We start from the raw sequence: 27,809 nt of genomic DNA, 5'->3' as shown, positions 1-27,809 counted from the left end.
TACAGCCGACAAATTGTTCTAAAAATAAGCCAAGTGGAGAGAGAGAGGTGTCTCCAACACAGACTAGGGGAGAGAGAGAGAGAGAGAGTCAAGGAGTGGAGTGAAGAGAGGGGGGCTTTGAGGAGAAGAGAAATTAAGAGCCCAAAAATAAAACAGCACACTAGAAGGAGCATAGAAGACAATCTATACTAAGATCACTGCTTTCCCCTTATGTTCCAACCTTATTGTCACATCACAGTTTTGCAAGTAAAAAAGTAAGTGAAATTAGTTTTTGTGCATTATTCCCATCGTGTTATGGTTAGACTGGTTAGACTGACCACCAATCCCAGGCCCTGTCAAACACTGAACCCCTGCTACTCACCTGAACGTGTTTCTGGATAAGGGTAAATCAGGTGAATGCAACAACAAAGTAGAAAAAGTGCTCCGAGCACCACAGTTCTCCGCCAGGTCAGGTACTGTAGGTTGTGGGCCAGCAATGTTCGGAATTCACCAATGAGGATGAGGATTTACAAAATGTGTAGGAGTAGGCCTAATAAAAAAACAATGTGTTTTGCGAAAATCAGGCTCCTGGTAGGCCAATGTGAAAACTTAAAAGGCTGGCATTTCTTCCTCAACCTAGTGGGAATGTGCAATGCATACAAAGCTGAGATTAAAGGATGGACAGACACACGGACAGACACACATCCAGATGGCCTGCCGGAGACAGTAACCATTGTTCCAAAGCTAGTCTGGTTCATCAGTGGCCAGGTGGATAAGGCACATTTAAACTTAGGCACAAAGAAGATTAGCTGCATTGCTTAAAATTGCTAAAAGGTAGATCCTCTACCTTTAAGCTGACATGTGTTCCTCCAATCCAACCAAGGCTTTCCTCCTTACTAACCCAACAGGGGGTCCACAACCCCTACGGGGTCCTCGGAGTCATTGCAGGCGGGCCACCAATAGTTGACAGTAATGTATTTATTGAAATACCTTTTTTTTTCTTCTTTTTTTCCCACCTATACAAAGAACAAAAGGAATGAAGGTGCAGGGAAAAGAAAGATGAACGGTGAAAAGAGTGGCGAATGAAGGAAGTCTGTGGCTGGAGGAATGGGGCAGCAGCTGACCAACCAATCAACCAACTACCAAATAGCCCTAAACATGAGATAAAATGGTCCAGAATGTTAACATGGAGCTTAAAGAGGGAGTGCCACAATGTTTGTATTTTTCCAGTTTTTCATGTGTCTACTTCATTAGACACCCTGGAGTCGTTTTTATGTGCAATGGTGTATATTAACTTTGTATTTAGGGTTTCTTTCTGGAGGCTGAACCCTTGACAGTCAAACGGGCCAATGAAATAAACAGTAATATAGTGACATCACACTATCAGCCCCTCCCCTAACCCCTCCCCCTTTATCATACAACTACAGCTGTTGGTGCGGCTTCAGTTCAGGTGGATCACCACCCATCAGGCAAACCAGGCATACTTAATGAACTGGTGGGCGTACCCACATAAAAACAACATTTTAACAAATACAAAAGTGTACAAATGTACACTTTTTTATTTATTTTTGATTATACCTCCTTATATAACAATAAGACCTGATGATCATGTTTTAGGGTGGAAAAAAATCACGGCACTCCATCTTTAATAATCTCACTCCAATTTCTCCAACAGCTCCATCAGAATAAATAACGTACATATAAAGCCCCTAATTAGAATTAGTTATCTGATTATGCAATTCAAATAATCCATTACCATTGAATCCAATCTGCTTTCAATATTACTACACGTGTTCATTTGCATGAGGCTATATTTACTGAAGGACAGTAATGACTCTTCTTCTCATCTTCTAACATTCAGCAAGCTTATGAAGTTGTTCCGAATCTGTCAGTTTATGAAGTAGAAAAAATAAACAGTGCTATTGAAAACTCACTTAACCTAGAAATCTACCATAGTTCACCTTACATAACGACTGCCCAGGAATGAGGTTACACTTGAGAAGGCTGCCTGGCACGAGCCTGTTATTATGGTCACGTGATGGCGGTGCTACATGCTGCTGCCTTCCTTGCATGCTCAGTTTGGGGCACATCATTTATAAACTCATCTTCAGTCAGAAAGAGTTTAAGAGAGATTAACGAGTTTAAGAGTTTAAGAGAGATTAACGGAAATCTCTGCAATGTAAACATAGCCAATGTTAATTAAATTAATTAAACTAAATTGAACTTAATTTTATTTGACGAATTGATTTCATGTTTGCTCTCAGAGTTAACTAAACTGAGGATTTTACTGTGAAGTATAGCTGCCTGTCTGACTGGAGGGTGTCTGGGTATCAAGCACAGAGAGAGAGACAGGGTAATGTTTGAGCCTTGTCGAAAGGGGGAGGTGGGAGAGGGGGAGGGCAAACCTCAGGCATGTGGCGGGGGACCAGCAGAGGACAAGTATGGTGGAGAGTCTAGGGGAGAAGAGAAAGAGAGAGAAAGAGGGGCATATGGGAGGCTGTGGGGATGGAGGTGGGTGGTTAGAAGGAGGGGTTTGGGGGGGGGCTCTGCCCACATCTTAGGCCTTGTCAGTGGGGGGCCACAAGAAGCCAGCTGCAGTCTGGCCAACGCACTGCTGCCCCAGCACGCCCCTGAACAGAGCAGCGCTGCTACAGGCCAGGGGGTGGTGTGTGTGTGTGTGTGTGTGTGTGGGAGGGAGGGAGGGGTTCAAAGAAGCCGCACAATGACTGCCTCCCTGCTTCAAAGAGACTCTGCCGACACGACGACTCACCAGCAGGATGGAAGGAGAGCGAGGAGGAGAAAGAGAGGCGGAGGTGCAGGCAAGAAGGTAGAGAGTGGGATAGTGTGGGACGGGTCAGGAAGAGGAGAGAGAGGAACGGAGAGAAGGAATGAATGGAAAGAGTAGAGGAATGGTGAAGAGGAGAAGGAGAGACGAGGAAGAATGCAGAATGTGAGATATGGAAGGCGAAGAGAAGAGAAGAATGGCGTGACAGATGGAGCGGTATAGAGTGAAAGAGAGGCAGGTGAAGAGAGGGAAAACCCTGGCCTGATTTCTGATTCCTGGCCTGTGTCAGGCAGGCAGTCCATGCAGCCCCGACGACGTTTCCTTGAGCAACATACTGATCCTACAACCTGTTCACACACTGTGCAGCACGGCACTCTGGACGGGAGCTTCAGATAGCAATGCTTCAAATGGGGGGGGGGGCGGGGGGGGGGACGACAGTTGGAGGTTTTGTCTCCAGATTTACTGACAGGAAACCAACTCCCGACAACATCGAAGCACAGGATTTGGACGGTAATAAATAACAAACATGGCTGCCCTCTGTCTCGCTAGACCCTCTTCCTGTCTCCGCACTGCCTGCCTCTTCTGAGCTATACCTGGGGGCCTTTGAATCACAGATAAGCATCTCAGACTAGTGTGTGTGTGTGTGTGTGTGTGTGTGTGTGTGTGTGTGTGTGTGTGTGTGTGTGTGTGTATACATATACAGTATAGGCCATATACAGAGAACCAGGGGAGGAGGGGTATGTGTGTGTGCACTGTGTGAGCATAAAGACAGAAAGAGGAAGTTCAGAAGACATCACAGACAGACAGACAGACAGAGATAGACAGAGGAAGACTGGACCCTCATAATGCTGTTTCTGCAGCTGGTCCAGGCCAGACCGCAGCAACAATAGTCCCCCGCCATTCAAACAACCCAAACACATCTCAGTCAAAATAACAAGGGTAGTAGGTACAGTGCAACAGGTCTTTACAGGTGTGTGTGTGTGTGTGTGTGTGTGTGTGTGTGTGTGTGCGTGCATGTTTCATGCAAATCCATAGTTAAAATGCATGACGTTTTTGCTGGACCCGACCGGCCAAAACGAGCCCATGTCTCTTACTAGTACCGACTGACCGACTAATTTAGTCAATCAACTGATTGGCTGATAATCTCACATCGCTGAAACATGCACGTGTGACTGGAGTTTCCTGATCCCTACATGCACCACCAGGCACCACAACCGGCCAACCAACCAAATAGCCAATTGTCCCTCCACGCTATGGGATGTAGTGCATCCTCAGCCGCTCTCGACCCTCCAGGCTATGGGATCAAAAAAGCTTGCGAGAAGAACAATATCAGCTTACAGTCCAATTAAAATGGTCCAGTTTAGGGGAGAAAGACATAGGCCATGCCGTTAGACACTAGGCCTACTAGTTTCCACACTACCCCTGTATGAGTTGTTTTCAATTAAAATCCCTACAACACATATCCCCACTAGGCATATATCCGGGTCCGGTTTAGCTAGGCTTGCCTAGTCTTGTTTTATTCTGTAAATGATGCCTGTTTCCGAGCACCACTACGCACACCTGTATACTTCACACACATGGTCCCCCCACCCTCCCTCAGGACGTCCGTGCGCAACAGTGCTGAGAAAACCATTTCTCATCCCAGAGAGGGACTCTGTGTGTGTGTGTGTGTGTGTGTGTGTGTGTGATGGGTGGACTGCGGGGGGAGGACCGTTTACGCTTCCATTTCCTAACCCACAGTAACATTATCCGGAGCTTCACTCTGATTTATGCTAAAGCACAACCTCCCTCCCTCCCACACACGCACAACTCAAGTAAAATCCTTTGCCTCTCATCTCAGCTATGTTGTTGAGGTAGAAAACATACAAAAAAGTACAAATTGAATTAGCGATCTCGATTCAGTTCCCCCATGTCACCAATAAGGCTATCTGTACTGTGTGTGTGTGTGTGTGTGCGTGCGTGCGTGTGTGCGTGTGTGCGTGCGTGTGTGTGTGTGTGTGTGTGTGTGTGTGTGTGTGGCGTGCGTGTACTTGGTTGATGGTTGTGAAATGCTGCCTTGGCTCAGAGGTGAGGCGCCAAACTGAGAAACAGCCAAGCCAAGCTGACTGAAACCCTGAGCTGATTGAGACCGAGGCTGTGAAACGTATGAATAGAGTGATGACAGTCAGAGAGAGAGATGGAGACAAGGGGGCGGGGAGGCAGTGGAGGCAAGTACAGAGAGTGTTGTGGATCTGAACGACGGGAGTAAAGAAAGAGTAACAGTCCAAAAGAAAAAAATCAAGGGGTGAGTCTAGAGTGACGAAGTTGAGAGAAGATAGAACAAGAGGAAGGAAGGGACAGACAGACGCAGGAGGGTAATGTGGGGGCAGAGCGTGCTTGATTTAAGAAAGAAAAATAGCAGAAGGGACTTTCTCTTTATCCTTACACTCCTCCCTCCTTCGCTCGTCAATGTCCTGACAGCTGACTTCTTGCCTGCACACATCAGAGGGAGCCGACAGGGCAGGCAGAGGAATGGAGAGAGTGGGGAAAGAGACAGAATGAGAGAGAGAGAGAGAGAGAGAGAGAGAGAGGGAGAGAGAGAGAGAGAGGGAGAGAGAGAGAGAGAGAGAGAGAGAGAGAGAACAAGTGTTGTCTTTCATGGTGTGGTGGAGGCAGCAGGATATTCAGAAATTATCCTTACTGGACGGTAACACTCCATGCACACAGCGGTTGGCTGAACCGTATGCACACACACATCAAAGGGTGCCACCAAACCTTACCGCTTAAAAACCATTGTAGGGCCCAGTTGTAAAATAATACAATAAAGAGCAAACATGCAGGGATATTGAATTTGGATAGAGCAAGTGTGTGTGTGTGTGTGTGTGTGTGTGTGTGTGTGTGTGTGTGTGTGTGTGTGTGTGTGTGTGTGTGTGTGTGTGTGTGTGTGTGCGTGTGTGTGTGTGTGGGGGGGGGGCTCACGCCGGCCAGATTAACAAGCCACCTTTGTTTATCGGGACGTCTGTACTCTGTACCCCTATATGAGCAGTGTACAGCAGCTGCGGGGAAAGAAAATCTGAAAGCCTGGAGGGTGTGTGTGTGTGTGTGTGTGTGTGTGTGTGTGTGTGCGTGTGTGTGTATACCCCTGGTCAGATAACCATCTCAAAGGGCTGTGAATCAGAGGGCTTAGTCCAGACAAAAGACCCAACAGCCAGGGAGGGAAGAAAAACAAAAGGAGAAGCGCATATGGAAAGAGAGAAGAAATGAAGAGGTTCCTTCACATTGTGTCCCTTTGGAAGAAAAGCTGCTAACCTGAAACTCATCTGTCCGTCATGTTGAGAACATGGGTGACTCTGCAGTCAAGAATGTATTAATTTCTAACCATCTTGAAATGACTCATAACTTCATTAGTAAGCCATGTGTTGTACTGTCATGAAATGACTCATAACTTCCTTAGTAAGCCATGTGTAGTACTGTCATGCCAGGAGATACTTTGTAAATAGTCAGTACCGACTCCTATATGAGTTTTCCTCCTCTAACCTTCTACTACATCCTCACATCCTGTCCTGGATGCAAACGCTTTACAAAGTAGTCAGTCATGTTCACCTGGCAATCGAGGTCTAAAATAGTCAACCATTACAACAATGAAACCCAGCTGTAGTCTGGAACCTTGAGACTGGAGTTAAATCACTTTCTCTTGCTTACTGGCAGATATCTTATTTTAAGAAAATTGTCTGAATACACAGACAGAGTGGTCCAAGTAAGGCTGATAGGGGAGGGCTTATGGAAGTGGTGGTGGTATTACTATACAAAAATAGTTTTAAACAATGTTCAAAGTCAAGTGGGTGGCAGAGTTCACACCAAAGATAACAAAAATACAATGGTGAACAATATACTGTAGTTATAGTGCTCAATGTGAATTGCGCTTTAGGGTTTTATGGAGTTGATGTAGGGAGGTGAGGAGGAGATGGAAAGCGTGTCTCAGAGCAGATCTGTCTGACTGTGGCACGGGCCAGCTGCATGTCGGGGCGCCTCAGTTGTTTGACATGACCCTGACAACAAAGAGAATCCACAAGAAGCCATAAAAACATAAACATAAACATAAATACAGCTCAGCCCCAACTAGTTTACTATGCTGACAAATTTGATGTAGGGTTAACAATCCTCCCGAATACAAACAGTATAGTAAAAGATAATAGTTTTGAATTAATTAAACTTGTTTTACAATCAATGTCAATAAATAAACTCACATAACATGCTGGACAAGATGTATTTAGAGATGAGGGGCAAAATATATATTTTCTTTTTAAACAAAATATGAATGTTGTGTGTGTCTGAGGAAACCTCAATCCAGCTCTTTTTTGGGGGGGGGATCTGCATAAATTGCAGGCTGTGTGTTGGGGGACGGGGAGTGGGGTACGGGGGCATGGGGAGGTGGTGGCAGGATCCTTCTTGGTATTATGCATATTAGCTTTAAGGCTGTCACTGAGAATCAGGCTGGGTGTCCATCCGTCCCTGGCGCGGCGAGGCTCCGCTAATTATTGGATCACAGATAAAGTGCTTTTTAGAGCTCTTCCTCTCTCTCTTTAACGCATTTCATAAACCGGCTTTATGGGCAGAAAAAAAGAGAAAGAGCAAACGAGAAAGACAGAGAGGGAGAAAGAAAGGCAGTTTGATTGGAGGAATTGTTACGAGGAGAGGGGGGGGGGAGGGAGAGAGATAGAGAGAGATATACTGTACACAGTATATGCTGGTGCAAGAATCGATCAGGCAGAGCATTTGTCCGTGGGGTTGGTGGTTTGATTTTCTCATAAGACCACAAGATTTGTCACATCTGCCAGGCTTTGCACCAGCTTTTAACAGAAGCGAAGAGTGGAATAACAGGATGCTAGTGGACTCCCCTCAGAGTCAGAGACGCAGCGAATGAGAGAGAGACATCCGAGGAGGGAGAGAAAAGGACGGAGAGAGAGAAAGCTGGAGAATGACAAAGTGAGAGAGAAAGGCAGATTGAAAGAGAGCAACATGAAGACGCACAAGAGAAAGAGGACTGGCCCCACATCTTAAAGGAGCTTGAGCTTCAGTGACACCTGACTTCTTATCACATAAGCCTATCGATTAATGAATCACTTGTCATGACTCCTTCATAATAACAATACCGTGACATCTCATTACAGTTCCAGCATCTCATTAGCTTTCTAAGCCTTACAACAAACTCACTGCTGATGGAGAGTGCTGCTTGCTGTTTACTTGCTGGCAATAGTATATGCAATACAGAAAATACTCTATTCTGATTGGCCAGAGGGTGCCCATTATTGATTGGCCGGATTCCTACAGGGGACAAAGGATCACAGATCACTGGCAGAACACAACCCCTATCGACAGCACTGCAGTGGAAAGGTTCAAGTTCATCAGCATACAGAGTAAGGAAGACCTCAACTGGGGCACACGCACACCACGGATGTGGTAGAAAAGTTGTTCTACAACAGTAGCATCCAGAACATCCTGTCAGGCTACATTACCTCCTGGTAGGAACTGCCCAGAAAGCCCTACAGAAGGTGATGCAGATGGCCCAGAGGTGAGTTCCCCTACCTCCATACAGAGAAGCAGTGTGTAGTAAAAGATCAGCGTATCATCAAGGACGATCATCACCCCAGTCCCCAGCCACAATCTGTTTACACCACTACTACGACCACGGCCAGACAAGCTCTACCGCTGTACCAAGAGTCATATACTGTACCACCAGCGTTCGGAACGGTTTCCATCTGGCTGTCATTAGACTGTTGAACAAGACCTGAACACTGCCTGTCGCCAGACTGGCGTGCCACACTGGATGTTGGATACGTTCCTTATGCAGACTACTTTCCGTTGTGTGGAAAACTTTCCGTTGTATCTCACCTGCACGTGAGACTTACTATTTGCACAAAGGTCTATGTCCTATATCTGTTACTGTTTTACCTCAATTACTAAATTATAAGCGTACTGTAACTGTATATGTTTTCCACTCTACTCATACAGTACAAGGAACATTTCATCTATTTGATTCTATCCTTGTTTTAATTTGCTCTTCCATCCCTTTCCTGAAAAATACAAATGGAGCTTGAATAAAAAATACAAATAAATAAAAGAACATTATGCAAAAAAATTGCATTTCACCCAGAGTCCAGTCCACCTACTCCAAAAGGAAAAAAGGAAGAAATGTTTCATGAGCATTTTGCTCATGAAAGATTGACTACTGTCAAACTCGCCCGCCCGCACGCACGCACGCACGCACGCACGCACGCACGCACACACACACACACACACGCACGCACGCACGCACGCACGCACGCACGCACGCACGCACGCACGCACGCACGCACGCACGCACGCACGCACGCACGCACGCACGCACGCACGCACGCACGCACACACACACACACACACACACACACACACACACACACACACACAGTGTTGGGCCCCTTTGAGCAGACAAACACACACAGAGCACAATCCCTCTTCACAGCCCTGGACACACAGGTCACACAATGGCTATGGCGAGGTTAGGGTGGACCTGCTTTTAGGATTAGTCTGTGAGTGCACACTCTCTCTCCACTCAGTGTTTACCAGTTAAAATAAAACTTGACATGGATTGAACAGCATCAGACAGGGATAGAGTTTAGCAGGAGGAGTGGACAGAGGGGGATAGGGGTTTGTCTTACCATTTTGCTCAGATGTACGCCGTTTTCATTCTCTGGCCTGTACCTGCAGAAGATTACATCTTTAACACTTTGTCGAGTCAGGACGGCATAGAAATTTAAGCCTGTCCTTTTGACCTAAGCATTGCAACTAAGCTATTATTACCATGTATTTATTATTCTTATGTCTGAACTTATAGGACTTCTACACAGAATGGATTAAAGTCTGCAGTATTGAGAGAGAGGGGGGCTAAAATGGTAGGGTCAGCAGAAAGAGACACTGGGTTATGATAGCCAGGCAAATAGAGTGCAAAGCCCCATAACAGACAGGTAGCCAAGGAAGACGGACAGACTAATCCTAAAGTAGGTGTAATGTGTTGACCAAAAGGGATATGATGAGATGAAAGTACTATATAAATGGATGGAAGGTTTGAGGAAGGGTGTCATGAGAATGCTGGTTGAGTGACAATGGTGACTGCATGGCCGTTGTAGACAAACAAGCTACTAGGACTGTGGCTATTGAGTCAATTTGGCATATTATGTGTGTGTCTGTGTGTGTTTTATGTGCACATGTGATCTTATCAAAAGTGAAGCGTGCCCGTTTTCTGTCGTCAGTGTGTCAGTCTACAAAGAAGTTAATGAGAGATTAGATTGGGATAGGCGTTTTTCATAAACGTATACGTGGCAGGCGTGTGTTAGGGTGAATATGAACAAACACAAGAGAAGTCTGTGACTGACAGCCAGTGAGCGCTGATGGCAATCACCTCAAAAAAAGAGACAGAGAAAGAATGTGAAAGGAAGAGAGAGAGGAGGAGGTGTGGTTACCTGCAGCCGGCTCCTAGCGCTGATGATGAAGAGACAGAGATAGAATGTGAAAGGAAGAGAGAGAGGAGGAGGTGTGGTTACCTGCAGCCGGCTCCTGGATCTTCTCCCTCTTCCGTTTCTTCTTCTTTCCCTAGAAAATATCCAGGGGATACTTTTAAAGTGTGGCTCCAGCACTCACCCTCACTAGACCACTCTCATAGTTCCTGCTGCTTGTTTTGCCATGTTCACTCATCCCCCGAACAGGCAGCCAACCAGCATCCTCCAGACTCTGACCCAGCAGCCAATCGTCACGCAGAGAGGAGGGAGGTGTACCAAGTAACCTGGTACATTCAGACCTCTTCAAAAACATCAGACTTTTGGGATCTTGGAGATCTTGTCCATGTCCTTACTAAAATGTATCCTCAAACCTAGCTCTGGTCCATAGCTCTAATGCGTTGCATTTTGAGCTATGTTACTCTCGACTTCCGGGGCTCGCATGAATGCAGAAAAGTAGTGAAAGTAGGCTTTCTAATGACACAACCCGCCTTTGTTTTGGTGAGTAGCAAAAACGTTCTTTTTATTTATACTAAAGACGCGAGGCTGGTCTGCATTCATGCGAGCGGCGGAAGTCGAGAGTAACATAGCTCTAAATGAAACGCATTAGAGCTATGGACCAGAGCTACCTCAAACCTGTGTTTGCATGGCATGCATGTTACTACTATTTAGGTGCTCAAGATAGGTGTCATCATGCAACAAGCTTTGTAATTATGTTGTCAAAGAGCTTGTGCAACTAATACTGTGTCAAAAAGTGCGTTTAAAAAATATATATATTTTCACCACTGTATTATTATTACCACACTTTTATGTTCTACAAAGACACGTTTAACTACTGTACTACCCAAATGATCCCCTGCCAAGCGTTACATTTTCTTCACAGCAAACATTAATAAGAAGATCAATTTAAATAAAACACACTCTCAACACTCTGGCAATGACGGGCATAATATTTTCCTCCTCACTGGTGGTGGTGGTGTGTGTTAAAGAGAAGTGTGTATGGATTTTATAGCTTATGTTAAATCCCTGGGGGTGAGACTATAGGTACAGATAGCGCCGTTAACAGTCGCTCTAGTCAAATATGAGAAGCACGTTTGGTTTCCCACTGCAAAGTCTGCTAATCCACTTATTCATGGGCTAATCTGCCTTCCACCACTGTGGCAGACGGGGAGAGGAAAAGAGAGTGGAGAAGGAGAAGGAGAGTGAGATGGGAGACCAGGGAGAGTGGGTGATGGAGAGGAGAGAGGATAAGGGAGATGAGATGGGAGACCAGGGAGTGTGGGTGATGGAGAGGAGAAGGGAGATGAGATGGGAGACCAGGGAGTGTGGGTGATGGAGAGGAGAGAGGAGAAGGGAGATGAGATGGGAGACCAGGGAGTGTGGGTGATGGAGAGGAGAAGGGAGATGAGATGGGAGACCAGGGAGTGTGGGTGATTGAGAGGAGAGAGGAGAAGGGAGATGAGATGGGAGACCAGGGAGTGTGGGTGATTGAGAGGAGAGAGGAGAAGGGAGATGAGATGGGAGACCAGGGAGAGTGGGTGATGGAGAGGAGAGAGGAGAAGGGAGATGAGATGGGAGACCAGGGAGAGTGGGTGATGGAGAGGAGAGAGGAGAAGGGAGATGAGGTGGGAGACCAGGGAGAGTGGGTGATGGAGAGGAGAGAGGAGAAGGGAGATGAGGTGGGAGACCAGGGAGAGTGGGTGATGGAGAGGAGAGAGGAGAAGGGAGATGAGGTGGGAGACCAGGGAGAGTGGGTGATGGAGAGGAGAGAGGAGAAGGGAGATGAGGTGGGAGACCAGGGAGAGTGGGTGATGGAGAGGAGAGAGGAGAAGGGAGATGAGATGGGAGACCAGGGAGAGTGGGTGATGGAGAGGAGAGAGGAGAAGGGAGATGAGATGGGAGACCAGGGAGAGTGGGTGATGGAGAGGAGAGAGGAGAAGGGAGATGAGGTGGGAGACCAGGGAGAGTGGGTGATGGAGAGGAGAGAGGAGAAGGGAGATGAGATGGGAGACCAGGGAGAGTGGGTGATGGAGAGGAGAGAGGAGAAGGGAGATGAGATGGGAGACCAGGGAGAGTGGGTGATGGAGAGGAGATTGGGGGACACAGAACAAGGAGAAAGAAAGGAGAGGATGACGGAGAGGATGTGAGAGAAAGAGAGCATGGGGTGCAGACAGGGATATGTTATGTATATGACGCACCACTCTCTTTTGAAGTTGGCCTGTATACTTAGTTAACCACTTTCAACCAGGCATACCTATATAATGTTTTACATTCTTTCTAGATTTTAAAAAGATAGTGAAAATAGTGAAAATAATCTGCAATGCGTTGTACATCGGCTATTTCCGGTTTTTCATAGTAAGAGTAATAAGATGAGGAGAGTTGGTGAAGCCCCCTCCTCCCGGTGCGTGGCGGGTTCTGGCAGCAGATTGGTCAGAGGTATAGAAGGAGGGAGAGATGCTGCTGGCTGTCCGAGGGGAGGCAGATAAACACCACAAAGCACGTGGGTGGTGGTGGAGTGAACGTGAGTGCTGGAGCCACACATTTTTCGGTAAAAAGGGCAGGCATTCATAGTTTCTTACATACGCCTCACACACACACACACACACACACACACACACACACACACACACACACACACACACACACACACACACACACACACACACACACACACACACACACACACACACACACACACACACACACACACACACACACACACACACACACACACACACACACACACACACACACACACACACACACACACACACACACAGCTGCTATAATGTACAGTAGACCTTTATGAATCCCATGGAGGGAAATTCAGTTTTCAGCTTCACCCAACTGATTTCTACTCAGATGGTCATGGGTTAACTGTTAGGGGCCTTCTGATTACCAGACGGCATCTACCAACTGTGTTCCCATACACTATTACACTTTGAAATCCAGAGTCTGACCCGTGAGGGTCCATTTGGTTCCGTTTGTATGCTCTCAACAGTTACAAGCATGTACACATACACTGCCTCACACACGCAAATGCAATGATAAACATAAACACACATGGACACATGCACAGCACTCACAGAATTGTGTTAGTATAGATTTTTAAATCAAACTATACAAATGTGTCATTCTGCCATGGTAATTTTCTGACACTATGGAATGGATCAATCTCACATTTTTCTAAAAGCTCTGAACTGATATTACAGCACATCAAAGACTAGCATAAGCATTACGGGCACTTTTCTCTTTTCGCCCTGCACCAATAATGTGGCATGGTGCTGCGCTCCATTATGGTGTCGATGACAACATGGACAGAGAAAATGTGTGCAGTGATGAATTACACATTAAGCTGAGACAAAAGAGCCTCCAACACGGGGGCCATTAGCACAGATCAGGCTAGCATGAATTAGTATTGGAACTATTGTTCGGCCATTTTAAGAACGGGGCGTGCAGACAAAGAAATAATTTGACCGACATAAATTCACACACATACACCAACAGACAAAGAGGCACACGCGCATATGCACACACACAAAGACATACAGTACATAAACAGAACACATACACAAATGCCAACAATAGCAGACAAAGAGATCAAGCAATATGAGATCAACACATACACAGCTCTCTTTCACACTGCCAGTCTGCTATTGGTACTTACATAATTGTCTCGGGCGGACCAGCCGGGGTAGAGTTGCATGTGGAGCTGCCTTTCCTTGCGGGCTAACTCGTAATACTTAGCTTGCTCTTCCCGAGATAAAGCATGCCACTGTTTTCAGTACAAGGGAGATTAGAAAAAAGAAAAGAATAAGACAAGAACAGCACACAGTCAATTACTGGCATGCACTTTCATGTTCCCCTCCAACAGGACGTGTGTGTTTTTGACTTCCAAATGATCTGTGTTAAAAAAAAAATAATAATAAAAAGTGTGAGGGGGAAAAAACCAAGGGGAGACAAACGCACTGAAGGGATTAACATGCACAAGAGTCAAAGAGCAAGAAGAAAAAAGAAACTGATTTCATATCTAAACACTGGTTCCAATTTAGCTGCACTTTTTTATACAGCCTATGTCAGTGAGCCATTACCCTATGCATGCCGCAGAAACTGGGGCTTTGCTGTGGCTGGCGGCCTCCGCCGCCAGCTCTGTTCGTTAAGGCTTTTAACATGGGCTCTGTGGTTCCACTTCTCTCCCCCCAATCCTCAAAAGGAACAAATTTTGTCATTTCCAACCATGCCATCATCCAGGCATATTTTATTAAATCCAATTTGACTGAACGTCAATAAGACTGCTAGGCTGAGTCTGTAACTGGTAACAGAGGAGAGTTACATCGCTACGGTGATAGTTATGATGACAATGATTATTGCCGGTCCATCAAAGAACGTCCATGGTAATAGAACAGATGTGTTGTTGTTTTCTTTTCTTTTCTTTTTTGGGGGGGGGGGTATTTTTAAGACCAACTGATGTCTTGTGACAAATCTCTGTAAGGCCGGGACCTCTTGGCCATCTACTTCAAGTAGGGATCAAAGAGGTCAGCGATCCCCCAAGCTATTTCTGAGGAATTACTGCATCATTACTAGACAATGGAGACGGAGAGAGGATGGAGAGAGGGGGTGACACGCCACAAAGCCATGACTTTGTCTTTGAGCACTGACTGACTGACCAGGCCATGCAGCATGATGCCCTGTGGTTGAGCTTTAAACATGATCACTCTAACGTAGCCCTGAAAAAAGATGGGGGGCAGCGGCTTCTACACGACCCATAAAGGGATATTTCACTTTCACATAAAGTAAACATAAAAAATAAATGACAAAAAGTCATGGAAAACTCATGGCCTCCTCACGCATTAGATTAGAATGTTCGGCCGTGATCTTTCTGTATTTATTTTACACTCCCCGCCCCATGATTTTATCATATTCCGTAAAAAAAAAGATCAATCAGGATAAAGGAGGACAATGCGCCGCCTACCCTTCGTCCGAGGATCTGGTTGATGGCGGCGCTCTCCTTCAGCGTGCACTCTGCCACCACGTTGGCGCGCATCTCTTTCATGTAGAGCATGAAGGCGTTGAGCGGTTTCTTGATGTGCGGTCTCTTCGGCTCCTGCTCCTTTCTCTGTTCATGTTGGGGTTTCCTGTTGAAGCAATAATACCAAAAAACACAACCGGGATGGAGGTAAAGACCAGGCAGAAAATAATACAAATGTGCTCTTTTTTATTTTCTTTTTTATTACCACATGTTGCTGCTGCACTTTTGTGCCATCAATAAGATAACAAAATAAACGTGCTATCTCTTCAAAGTCATAAATTACAAAAGGAATAGACTCGTGACTCGTTGACAGGCAAGAGTTTTGTGGCAAGATACAATATTCTAATTTGTGGTCTACGGGATAACGTGCAAGAGAGAATTATCCACAGCACTAAGGCAGAATAGAGGACAAAGGCAGGAGGAGGGAAACGGGGAGGGGAGTGGTGGTGGGGTGTCTGTTGTGGCGCTATGGTGGCAGTAGGGAGCGGCAAGGGTCTGGTAGCTCTGAGCCAATGGCAAGGCTGCGTGCGAGGGGTGCTGCCACGCCACGGAGCCTGGCCCCGGTCCTTTAATCATGTGCAGTTGGACGTACGGTCGCACGCTTTCAAGCACAGAGATTACTTCACCAGTAATGGCAACCAAACGGTTTCCCTCCACAACGCATTGGCAATCGCTTAGGACAAAAATGTGCACAGCTCACATACACGCACACATGCATATGCAGCAACATGCACAGACTCCGTTTTCTTAGGATTTGAGAGATATGTTCATATAATTATATGATGAGTTGTCAGCACTAGATGATGGCTGAGGCAGTAGAACAAGTGTCTCCGAGTCCACATAACATCCACACACACTCATGCACAGAGTTTGGAGCTATTATTCACTAGCTTACTACTGAATAATCATTTGTATACCAACACAACCTAACAGAACACAGCTGGCCATGCATAATGGAAATATTGGTGATAACCACTTCCAGGCACTCAGAGCATTTCTCCACTCCAGGGGGGGAGGGGGTGAATTTGTGAAGTCGTCTAGTCCGGGCAGCCAATCTAGAACCTGTATCGGTAGCTGGCTAAGTGTGTCGTGATGCCTGAGGCTAAATGAAGCGTGGGCCCTCTTATCACTGCCGCATGGCCCCTGTGCTGCTTATCTACTCACATCAACAGAAGTTGAACAAGGGAACTCTGGCTGGGGGCTTGTACAGCGAAGCCCTGCCAAGGTGGGACATACTGCCGTTACTGTGCTTGGGTGCACAAATACCTGGAAGTGTGTGCTGTGTCTGGGGAGGTATGTGTACATGTCTGTGGAGATACATATGTATCTACAGTATAGAGGTACGTCTTTGGGGTTACGATTACAGTATATGTGTGCCTGTGTGGTGGTACATCTGTGCTGGCCTCAGACCTTTCCTTGGACCTGTATACCTGTGGATTATACCAGGGACAAGTGACTTGGACGTTTTCTGCGCTCTCCATCATGGACCTACTTGCGGATTACTTTTTCAAGTGTGTGTGTGTGTGTGTGTGTGTGTGTGTGTGTGTGTGTGTGTGTGTGTGTGTGTGTGTGTGTGTGCGTGTGTCTCTGTGGTGGTAACAGAGCAGGGCCACTGTTTGGGGGACTCACATGTTCATCAGGTCAGTTTCGTGTTGCGGCTCGTGTTTGACCTGCGGATTGACGATGGCGGGGTGTGGGATCCCTGTGGCGTGGGGCCCTGGGGGGCCAGGGACCATATGGTGAGAAAACCTGCAACAACAGCAGCACGCAGTGTATACTTTGATTAATAACAGAGAGAGAAACACACAGGGAGAGAGACTAAAGAAAGAAAGAAAAGAATGCGCATTTGATGTGTGTGCGTCATATTTGTCGCTACCACCAGAAATAGAAACAAGGCAGAAGCATTGATGATGAACATCACATGTTGCACACAGTCCAACAAGGACACACGCACGCACACACACACACACACACACACACACGTATGTACAGTACAGACAAATCAGTGTGCACGGTAATGCTCGGCATGACATTTCAGCCACAACAGAAGGAAGGGAAAAGATGATTGTGTAGATTGTGTCATTGCTTTGCGGTTCCCCTGTGGGAGACTGTGGGTTGAATGCAAGTCTCTCTGAGGACTTCCATTAGTGCTCACTGGTGACTAACTTAATGGAGCACTGATTTAGTTAAGCCCATTCCCACCATGCAACACCGGTGCTTCTGTACACGTCACTGATGTCCTGAAAATTACCCCCGAAATTGTACCGACTCGAAGACAATATAAGTAATCAATGGGTGCTGGTGGAAGGTTGCCTTGTGAAAATGTCAAAGCTATTACAGGTATTCCGGTTCATGGGTATTTGATCGGGAGGATGGGAAGGGGGGGTGCATTGGAGGAAGCCCAGGAGGGGAGCATCTGGGGTTTGATTCCCGGTCTGATCCCACACCTGACATCTGGCATCACTCACAGCATGCCTAAAGCACTGTCTATAGTAGCACTGAGCAGAGAGAGAGAGAGAGAGAGAGAGAGAGAGAGAGAGAGGAAGGCAGGGAGAAAAGAGAGATAAAGCAGGGGTTGGGGTAGAGAATAGGCTAAAGATAGAGACACGGAGAGAAAGAAAGAATGATGGCGAGAAATTGTAGAAGGGAAAACTGAGATTTTTTACTGACAAAGTCAGTAGTAAAAAAAAAAGTATATACAGTATAAGACTCATGGTGGAACGAAACACTCTTCATATAGCTTCATGTGCCGTGCGGTCGGGGGAGAGACAAGTACTTGCAGAAACATTTGAAGGCGAGGAAAGCAGCCATATGGTTATGCAGGGCCACGCCATGTGCTGATGGCTTTGACATGTGCTGGGCACACACAGAGGAGGCCTGTGGTCAGAGCAGCAGGCTGCAGCACCGGTGGAGGAATGAATGAATGGTGATGGTGGCAATCTCTCTTCTTATGGTTTATAGTATATACTAGGGCACCCAGCTTGTGGGCCGGGGGCGGGGCCCACACATGGCATGGGCAAATGGCATCATCAACTTGCAGGAGTTTTCCCTATTGAGTGAAATATTAACTATTTATATGAAATATTTAAGGTTCAGTTATTTATTATAGTTGTAGAGGGCAAGAATAATGTTATATTTCGGCTTATTAGCCAGGGATACTTAAAACTAAATTGACAGACCAAATACTGGTAAATGGTTAAAAGAGCTGTCTATATTATGTCTGTCTATATGGAAGACTTTGTCTTTATTGAAGGAAAACGGGGGATATGACATATAGGTTCCCTTTATTGTCTATTTAAAAAGCACAGTGATTTGGAAAGGACACTAGGGCAGTGGAGTAACTGTGAAGAGGATTCACAAGCCTGTCTGCTTCGTATAGGATGAAGGACTTGTGTTATGTGGACTGTATGGTGGGATGAAAAGCACATCGGCAATTGCTAATGGAGAAACAAATTTGTTTTGAATCTTATTGTCTTTTATTTTTTATTTTTGCCTTTTGTGCTGTGGTTTTGTCTTGTTCTGTTATGTGTTGGATTGTGATTGTCTATTGTCTTGAAATAAATTGTTAAAAAAATCACACCTGCGTGAACTGAGTGGTGCAACTCCCCTCTCCCCCTTCCCCACCCTATCTCATTAGCAGGCAACAGTGCAGCACTATATCTCTCTCTCTGTTATTGATGATAATTGAGATAATTGAATGCACATTTGTGATTGATTGTGGGTATGCACGTGTGTGTGTGTGTGTGTGTGTGTGTGTGTGTGAGCGTGACTCACCAGCCCAACGGTGGGGTGATCTGTCCGACACCTCCAGGTGACAGGGAGTAGAAGTTAGTCATGTCGGGCCCTTGGTGATGCCTCTGCATACCTGTAGTCACACAACCACGATAATTAGACACATGAAAGTACTGTAGAAAGTGGTAGACTGAAATTGTGCGACTGTGAAGTATATACACTACAGTGACAGTGATGCACTTTTAACCCCATTTTCAAAACTGCAGGGCACTGCTGCAAAATGTATTCAACAATGATTGATAACACAGAAAGATGAAAATAAATCACCAATACATGCAGCAGAGATAAAGGAATTCCAGCGGTCCTCATCTCAAATCATGTCAGCTCAAAAGAAAACCAAATAAAAAAGCAGATGATCGCAGTCAAAAAACAACAACTCAATGAATAAACTTCAACACAAATCAAGGACAATGTATCAGTGGGTTCTTGAGCGTGTGTCTTGACCTCTCCATTATCAACTGACACAAAATCACCATATTACCCCAATCTGAGCTGCTCCTCCCAGTGCGTGCGTGTGCCTTAAGCTGATCCCTGGTTAATTAAGGCCCTCGTTGTGTGGCAGGGGCTGTGGCTCTCCCTGTAGGGCGGATTGACTGACTGACTGTCACTGTGCCTCCATGGCTAAGCTCCTCTCCATCTCCTATCAATCCTACCATGAGTCAAGGGCAAAGACTCCCTGGTTCATGAAGCAGAAGACTTTATAATGCAACAGGGACGCGAGGCAGACGGCGTGCATGAATGCAGTGAAGGCTGAATATAATTTGACAGTATCTCGTCGTCATGATGCTAAAGTGGTTAACCAATTCAGGATGGGAACCCCTTTTGATGTCTTAACCATTATGTTATACTTTAGCTATTGAAAAATAGCAGATCTACAAGCTCAAAGCTACGAGCTTGTAGATCTGCTATTTTTGAAAAATCTTGAAAATGAGGCGCAAATCTTTGAATATATTCTTTCAGAGTGTACGTTTTTAACTAAATCTTTCCTTCTGGAGGGGTCCCTGGAACAACATATTTTCAGATTGGCCAAATACATATAATTCTGGGGGTCCTTGACATGAAATAGTTTGAGAACCACTGACATAGAAACATAGGTTTTTCAGAAAACTCTCATGATTTAAAAGACATGTAGAATCTGGTCTCAGTCCTAAAGTGGTTAAGGCCATCCGTCTGTGGATCCACATGAGGCTCATCCTGGGCCTAGGATTTAAATCCCACTAGAGGTCCTCTCCACCTCAACTAGAATACACTGTTTATCTATGGTATACTAATCTATCACATTGGATGTCTGTTCATTTAACTCACTCTGGATTTTTCTGTGTACTACCAGTGATATAAACCTTGAAAAACATGCACTGCAATATACTGTACATGACTGTGAGGCACAGCACACGCACGCACGCACCCACTCGCACGCACGCACGCACGCACGCACGCACGCACACACACACACACACACACACACACACACACACACACACACACACACACACACACACACACACACACACACACACACACACACACACACACACACACACACACACAATCTCAGCACATCGTGCACGGCTAAGAAAAGAGGGCAAATGCCTCCAGATTAGCACCATCTTCTAATCCCTGTTGGAGTCTGGCTTTTCTCCACTTCTCTTCACTTCTATCTTTTCTCTCCATTCTCTTTCTCTCTCTGGGGTTGAGGTCTAAAGAGCCTAACACCCCCCCTCCAAAATACAGGGCAAGGAGGGGGCTTATATCTCCAAAGCCAGTGTAACGTGCACAGCTCTACCACCTCCTGCCCACTAATCCACCAGAGCACACTCCTCAGGGCTCTCCTCAGGGCAGGAGGGGAAGGGGGCAAGGTGAGGGAGGGGTAGGTGGAAGGAACGTCCCAAACAGACAGAGGGAGAGAGAAGGTATAGGGAGTGATGATGCAGGTTAAGATGTGAATGGGAGTAGGCGAGTAAGGGTGGGGTTATTTAACCTAGCTTCTGACAATGAAAGCTTGAATTGTATTTAAATAAAAAAGGTTGACTTGAAATGGTTCCCTTTCAACCTTCGGTGCATGCCGCGCTGCAGCCCGCGCTGCAGCCCGGTGCATTTTAGAGCTCATAATGAGAAAATCCATGATGATTTTTCATAATTAACGAGGAGATCAAAGTCCTGATCCTAGTGAGGAAGGCAGCAATTGGTCAATGCGTGAAGTGAAAGCGAGAGAAAGAGAGGGCAGGGAATAGAGAGAGAGAGAGAGAGAGAGAGCGAGAGATAGAGAGAGAGATGGATGACAGAGAAAGACAGCATTGGAGGAAGGGAGAGTGGAAGGGGAATTCGAAGAGTAAGGAGAGGAGATGTCAGAAGAAAGGGTGGAGAGGGAGGAAGGGAGAGAGAGGTCAGAGAGAGATGGAGATACCATGAAGAGTGAAAAAGGGAATGAGATAAAGAGAGACACTTTTTTCAGCAACAACTTGAGCTCAGCCTTTATGAGGCGGCTATGAAATGTGTCCAGGGAGTTCATATACAGCAACTCTTTCATATGTACACTGTTCCATAGGCTGTGTGTACGAGGATCAAATACAGAGGGAGAGAGAGCCTCTGGAGACCTCTCTCTGCTCTCTAATGTTTATCATCAGCTCACATGCTGGATCCCTGAGGACAGACGAGACCAACATAAATATTACTCTGAAATGGAGAGCATGACTTCATAAAGAGTAGTACATGGACAAGGGATGAAGGGATGTCTTTTATCTTGCTCATCACTGTGTGTGTGTGTGTGTGTGTGTGTGTGTGTGTGTGTGTGTGTGTGTGTGTGTGTTTACGTACATACACCTGCAGAAATCTTTTTTAATTCAGTTCACCATTAAAAATAATTATGTCCCTCCCCGTTTCAGTCTCAACCGTTTTCTCTGAATGTGTCTCATGAGTTCAATATCTCCGCCATGCACTGAGCGAGCGCCGTTTCCTCCGACTTCCTAATTTCCCTTCATCCAATCCTCCAGTGTCCCTCCTGTGTTGGATTTCACATTGTTATTTATAGCCAGTCCCTCAGAACTACAACCTCCTTTTACCTCCATTATCATCCTGTCTGCTCATTCCCCTCTCCCGCTCCTGGGGGTGTGTGTGTGTGTGTGTGTGTGTGTGTGTGTGTGTGTGTGTGTGTGTGTGTGTGTGTGTGTGTGTGTGTGTTGGGGGCGGGTGCACGTGCTTGTGAAGAGGCTGCCAAAGCCCACTCCAGCTTTCTGAGAAGCTCTTCTAAAGTGTTCCTCTGGAGCTGTCAGAGTTATGGCCTTGATGCTGCTCCTCAGAGAGAGGAGAGAGACGGCACACTTCTGGGAAGCTGTCATAACGGGCTATGTTGGGAAATGCATGTTGTGCCTGGGTGGCTCAGCCGCCCAGCACAATTCACCACACAGACACAGGACTGGCTGTGAGGATGACATAGGTTCGAAATCCCGGCTCATGAAGCATGTCATGTGTGTCAGATGGCATGTCCTCTTGCTACCATTTCTTTCCAGTCACTTAAACACATTTATGTCAAATAGAAAGGTCTCAGGGTCCCGCATTGGCACCGCAGCTCCCCAGCTGGGTGTCTGTGTTACCTTCTCTCTGCCCTCCACCACTCCCTCTCTTTCTAGTATCCTATCGAAATAATTAAATACAAACACTATAGTATACTAACAAGGGCAATTTAGAGGTGTGCATAGTTAAGCCGCAAAATGGCAAACATAATTTTAAATGATTATCTTATGTCATCAACAAAACAACACAGGGAAGTGATGCACTCTGTCTCACCAATCACCATTCTATGATGAATGTCCATTAGTTATGAACTTATGTATGACAATGTGAAATTCTTCATTTTGAACAACAAATTGCACCATACAGTATGTAATTATGTCAGATATTCACAGGCTTGAGTTATGACTTGATAGATTGAAGATGCAGACAGACAGGGTCAATAGTTTGCAAATGCTTCACGGCTCACCTAATAATTTAATTATACATAAAGGCGTTGGGGAAATATGAGTACAGTAGAAGCTCACTAGGTCTACTTCTATGATCCAGTTATGCCTTCAGTTCAGACTAGAGTTTGTCTCATGAGAAGAGAGGACTTTGAGGTTTCATGTCAAGTTTTGCATATGAACCGTTCCCATCTGTGAGATACAACTTTTTCTTTTCCTTCTTCACTTTGACCGTGTGTAAATGAGATTTCGGCTGTCATTTGGCTTCTGTTATCATTTTTAACATTCTATCTTTGCTTGTCATCTTCAGCTTTGGCTTTCTTTTGTGCTTCACATTGAGGTGATGTTTTTATTTTTAGGGCCCTTCAGATTTTTATTTATACCACAAGCAAAGCAAAAAAAAGTCATTCATCTTTCTTTTTGGGTCTTTTATTTTTATATATCATCGAACTGAACTCACCATGTTTTTTCTTTTTTTTTAACCGTTTGAGCAACTAAATTTAATTAATCTCAGGATACTAGCTTACTGGACATGTTCAAAGGATCATCGGTTCAAGACATGTGTTGTATGTCTTCCCCTCCCACAGAAACGGCTTCAAATAATTAATAATTTTTATTATTATTTATTTATTTCGCAATGGAAATAAGTCCAAGGACTTTACGGTGCTAACCTCAAACTGCTGTAACCCTGTGGTTTTATTGCATTGCTAATAAATCAAATAAAAAATCTAAATCACCCAACCAAACACGGCCCCTCGTACCTTGTTTGTTATTGCCGTCCTGCGGGTGGTGTCCGGAGTGTGGGCCCGGGGCGAAGTGTTCGTCGCTGTATGTGATAAGCGGGGTGAGGGGGTGGACTGCATGTGAGGGCTGGACCACTGGAACCTTGTTGGACTGTGGAGAGAGAGAAACCCATTGTTTTAACGCTTCTGCATCAAATGTATTATGGAAGCAGTGTGACAGCTAGACCACTGGAACGCCACTGGACCATGGAAGAAAAGACAGAAACCAGTTGACTGTTTTTTATTTCAACCATCTGTCTATTATTTGCGAGACTCAGTTACAACACTGTGTCAGGATCGATGAAAAAGTTAACACAATGTTGACGCGCCACCAAAGAGTTGATGTATTATAGGGAGAAAAGGTTTGAAACACATCATTTTTCATGCAACAGCTGCAACTGTTGGCTGCACCATTTGAAATGTATCAAAACAACAGTGGGGATCAGGATTATTTAGCATCTAACCAGCTTCCTCCGTTGTACTTCCTCTATAACTGGTGTGTGCTGGGGTTTTTCAAAATGGCCTCTCCCCTCCCCGCTGCTGTCACATGATCTACAGTAGGTTCTCCACGCCGTTGCACACCGTGCTGTACGGGTGGTCTTAGTGTGCCGTTTACAGAGTTTCCTTATAGATGTGGGGTGAACATTAATGGTACAGTGCAAATAAATGGGAGAAGAAAAAACACCTTCCCCTGAGCCAGATATAAATAACCTCTATCCGTCTCTCCCCCTCACCAAACACCTTAAAAAACGCTGTACAGTAGTTTAGGTCAGCAAGAACCAAGTGCCCTGTTTGCCTCAAAGGAACAAGAGATAGAGAAAGAGAGAGTTTAGGGTGTTTGTTTCTGTGGGATTCGAAAATGAGATGGACGGAAAGAAAGTGAGTTAGAGACAACAACAGAACGAGAAAGAAAGACGAAGGAAAGAAGGAAGCTAGTGAGAGGGTGCGAGAGAGAAATAGTGCAGGAGCGAGCGAGCAAGCAAGAGAGAGAGAGAGACCCACAGGGTAGAGAGTCAGAGCAGAGGTCTTATGTGGGAGATCAAAGGCAGTCATTAGCCGGTGAATAAGGGGGGAGTTCATTACAGAGCCAAGAGCCGGAGGACGGATGGGAGGAGGAGGGATGGGGGTGAGGGTGGTGGTTAGGGATAGAGAGAGAGAAACACACACACACACACACACACACACACACACACACACACATCTGCAGTGGAACCAAAACACGAAGGAGAGGTAATCACGTCAACAGTGTCCTGGCTGGCTGCAGCCCACAGCCCCCCTCACCAACCCACAACCCCTGGGCTGAAGCAGAGGGGGATGACCTGCACACTCAACACACCCTCACGCACCCCCCAACAACCAAAATAGATCCAGCCAGACCTAAACTCCCTTGCCCCAACTACCCCCGTTCCCTAAACCTGCCAGCCCCGCTAGCGCTTACACGCTTCAGCAGTGGAGAACACATGGTACAGCTTAGCCATGCTAAATCTACTATTCACAAGCTGGGCCCCGAGAACTGGCTGACCAGAAAGTCAAAATATCAAGTCTCTGAAAAGGGATATACGGTTAATCTGAAATGCATCAATCTAGTGTCCAGTTCCCAATGTCAAAGAAAACTAAACTAAACAAAAAAGACAAGTAAAAAGACGGCATTGCTTCCTTAGCTATGGGTAGAAAATGACTAAGTTTAGTGTGTACAGTATATTGTGAACAAAGCATTGATTGGCTTCACACATGGGCACACGCTAAAATGTGCCACTCCAAATGTGCCCATGTGAGCTTTGCGCATGCTCTATACGTCATGAAACCCCAGGGGAGAGATACTTCCGGGGGAGTATACGGGATGGGTTCACTGAAATGAGAGAACAGGGATTTTCTATTCCACCTCCACGTCTTATGAATCTCAACAATGGACTGAATGTTTATGTAACGTAGCGGTCACTCCAACTAGTAGGCCAATAAGATCAAAACAATGCCTTGGCCTCACCGTTTGGTAGTGCCAGTGAGGTGTCTGCTGGCAAGGTGGCATGCCTGCTGGGCTGATTGAGTCGTTGGAACAGGACCGGGAGGGGGTAGGAGTGCCCCCCTTCCTCTCCCACCCTCCTCTTCATCCTCCTGAGTCGAAGTTTGGTTGGAATGTCAGTGTTCCCCCCTGCGACATGCTCACAGACTGGCACCACCCTCCCCCTCCGCCCCGCTCCTCTGTCTGGGAACGTCTTAGCCAGGACCCAGGGGTGCTGCATGTGTGTGTGTGTGTGTGTGTGTGTGTGTGTGTGTGTGTGTGTGTGTGTGTGTGCGTGTGTGTGAGCTGAGTGTGGTATGTGCTCCTGTGTGAGTATGTGTGTTAACATAAAGTGTACGAGAGGGAATGTGTGTGTGGACGTGTGTGTGTGTGTGTGTGTGTGTGTGTGTGTGTGTGTGTGTGTGTGTGTGTATCTGTATATGCTTGGCAAGATGTTCTTCACCAAACTGGGGCTTGACCAGTTCAGACGTCATGGTAATCAGAAACCAGGTTCAACCAGCACAAACAAGGCAAACCCCCCAGAGCCCTGAAGCACATAATCACTGCATAATGGTCAACTAATTCAGCTCTGTATAGCTTACTTTGAAAGCCAGCCCAGGTGAGACAGGTTGTTTGACGGGGGTCAGTCTGGGTCAAAGGTGACGGGATAATCTGCATAATCTGGGAGAGGGTTAGGCCTCCTCCTAACATTAGGAGGCTAATGGGAGGCACCTAGGACATGCCTCCACTGGATGACTAAATGATAGCATCCCTCTTTTTTACGCGTCTCCACTCCATTTGTTCCCCCGCGGGAAAGAGATAAGAAGTTGGAGGACTGCCGTTGTGGTCTTCTCGGCCGTTTGAGTCAGAGCAGAGAGGATGGAGGGAACAGGAGACACTTAAATATTTATAGTGCAGACACATGTACTCTATAAACAGCAGCACACTGCATTTTGGACAGACACGTTTGATACACAATGCAATTCTGAATGTTAATTTAGTTAAATTATTATTTTTTGCTGTGTATTACATTACACTGTATACATGAACATTCTCTTAAAATGTCATACAAACATAGCCTACAACATCTTCAACTCTACAAAGAGATATAATAATTATACTAAGGTATATATCACTAACAAACACAAACAGTAGAGGCCAGTTGATGGACTTGCTGGCATTATGTGAAAGCTGAGAGGGCTTTTTGAAATGCTCTTGATCCACCATAGTGGAGAAGAACCTCTTTTGTGTCTCCCAGTTGCAGCTGTCAAAGCTCATTTTTCTCCACTTCTTAATAATCCCTCTGCATTGTATGCCACCCTTAAAGCTAAACCCACCAGGGAGAACATCCCTGGCCCCTGTGACCGACACACCTTTTAACCATCTTTGGGGGTGTATTCAAGGGAAACGTGCATGCCATAAACCATACCTTCCTACCCGATACACCTTTTAACAATCTTTGGGAGTGTATTCAGGAAAACCTTGCATGCCATACACCATACCTCCCCTACCACAGCACTGGTGCCCTTTAGGAAGAAAATTGCTGTAAAAGCATAGTGACCATGGAATAGAGGTCGGACATGGAAATTTGGAGGTTTGGCTGCCAGCGGTTATACGTGGTGGAACGTTCCGCCATGTTGGGAGGTCTATCAGAATATTCTAAAGTCATCATCACTTTATCTACCTTCATTGTCAGTGTAATTTGGCAGTGAAATTTAGATACTGCGAAGTATCTAAAGGATCTCTGCTTTTTTACAACATGATAGCACTGTTCAAAAACATGCCGCAGGTCCAACCCAGTTAAGCTCATGAAAGCAACATTTTTACAAAGCTCTCTCAATACCATATACTATCTTATACACATTCCTAAATTAGAAATGAGCAATATGCTTTATGTATGTCAACGTCAACTGGCAACAGTGTTTTATTGGATCCCCTGAAAGGTCCAGTCATTCGGGGTGACTGGTAACCATGCCAAC

General features: G+C 45.8%; 1 protein-coding gene across 1 annotated transcript in view; it reads right to left on the bottom strand.

The window, feature by feature from the left end:
* The window catches only part of lef1 (lymphoid enhancer-binding factor 1), a 61,583-nt gene that overhangs the window by 6,380 nt on the left and 27,394 nt on the right, over positions 1-27,809 (bottom strand). Inside the window, 7 exon segments of the mRNA XM_080760021.1 lie at positions 9,442-9,484; positions 10,324-10,372; positions 13,943-14,050; positions 15,248-15,419; positions 16,934-17,053; positions 19,079-19,169; positions 23,811-23,943. Coding sequence (XP_080616147.1) covers positions 9,450-9,484; positions 10,324-10,372; positions 13,943-14,050; positions 15,248-15,419; positions 16,934-17,053; positions 19,079-19,169; positions 23,811-23,943 — 708 coding nt within the window. The 3' untranslated portion in view covers positions 9,442-9,449.

The sequence above is a fragment of the Protomyctophum bolini genome (genome assembly GCF_963924005.1).
Source record: "Protomyctophum bolini genome assembly, chromosome: 3".
Classification (NCBI taxonomy): Eukaryota; Metazoa; Chordata; class Actinopteri; order Myctophiformes; family Myctophidae; genus Protomyctophum; species Protomyctophum bolini.
This window is presented reverse-complemented; position numbering and strand designations above follow the sequence as displayed.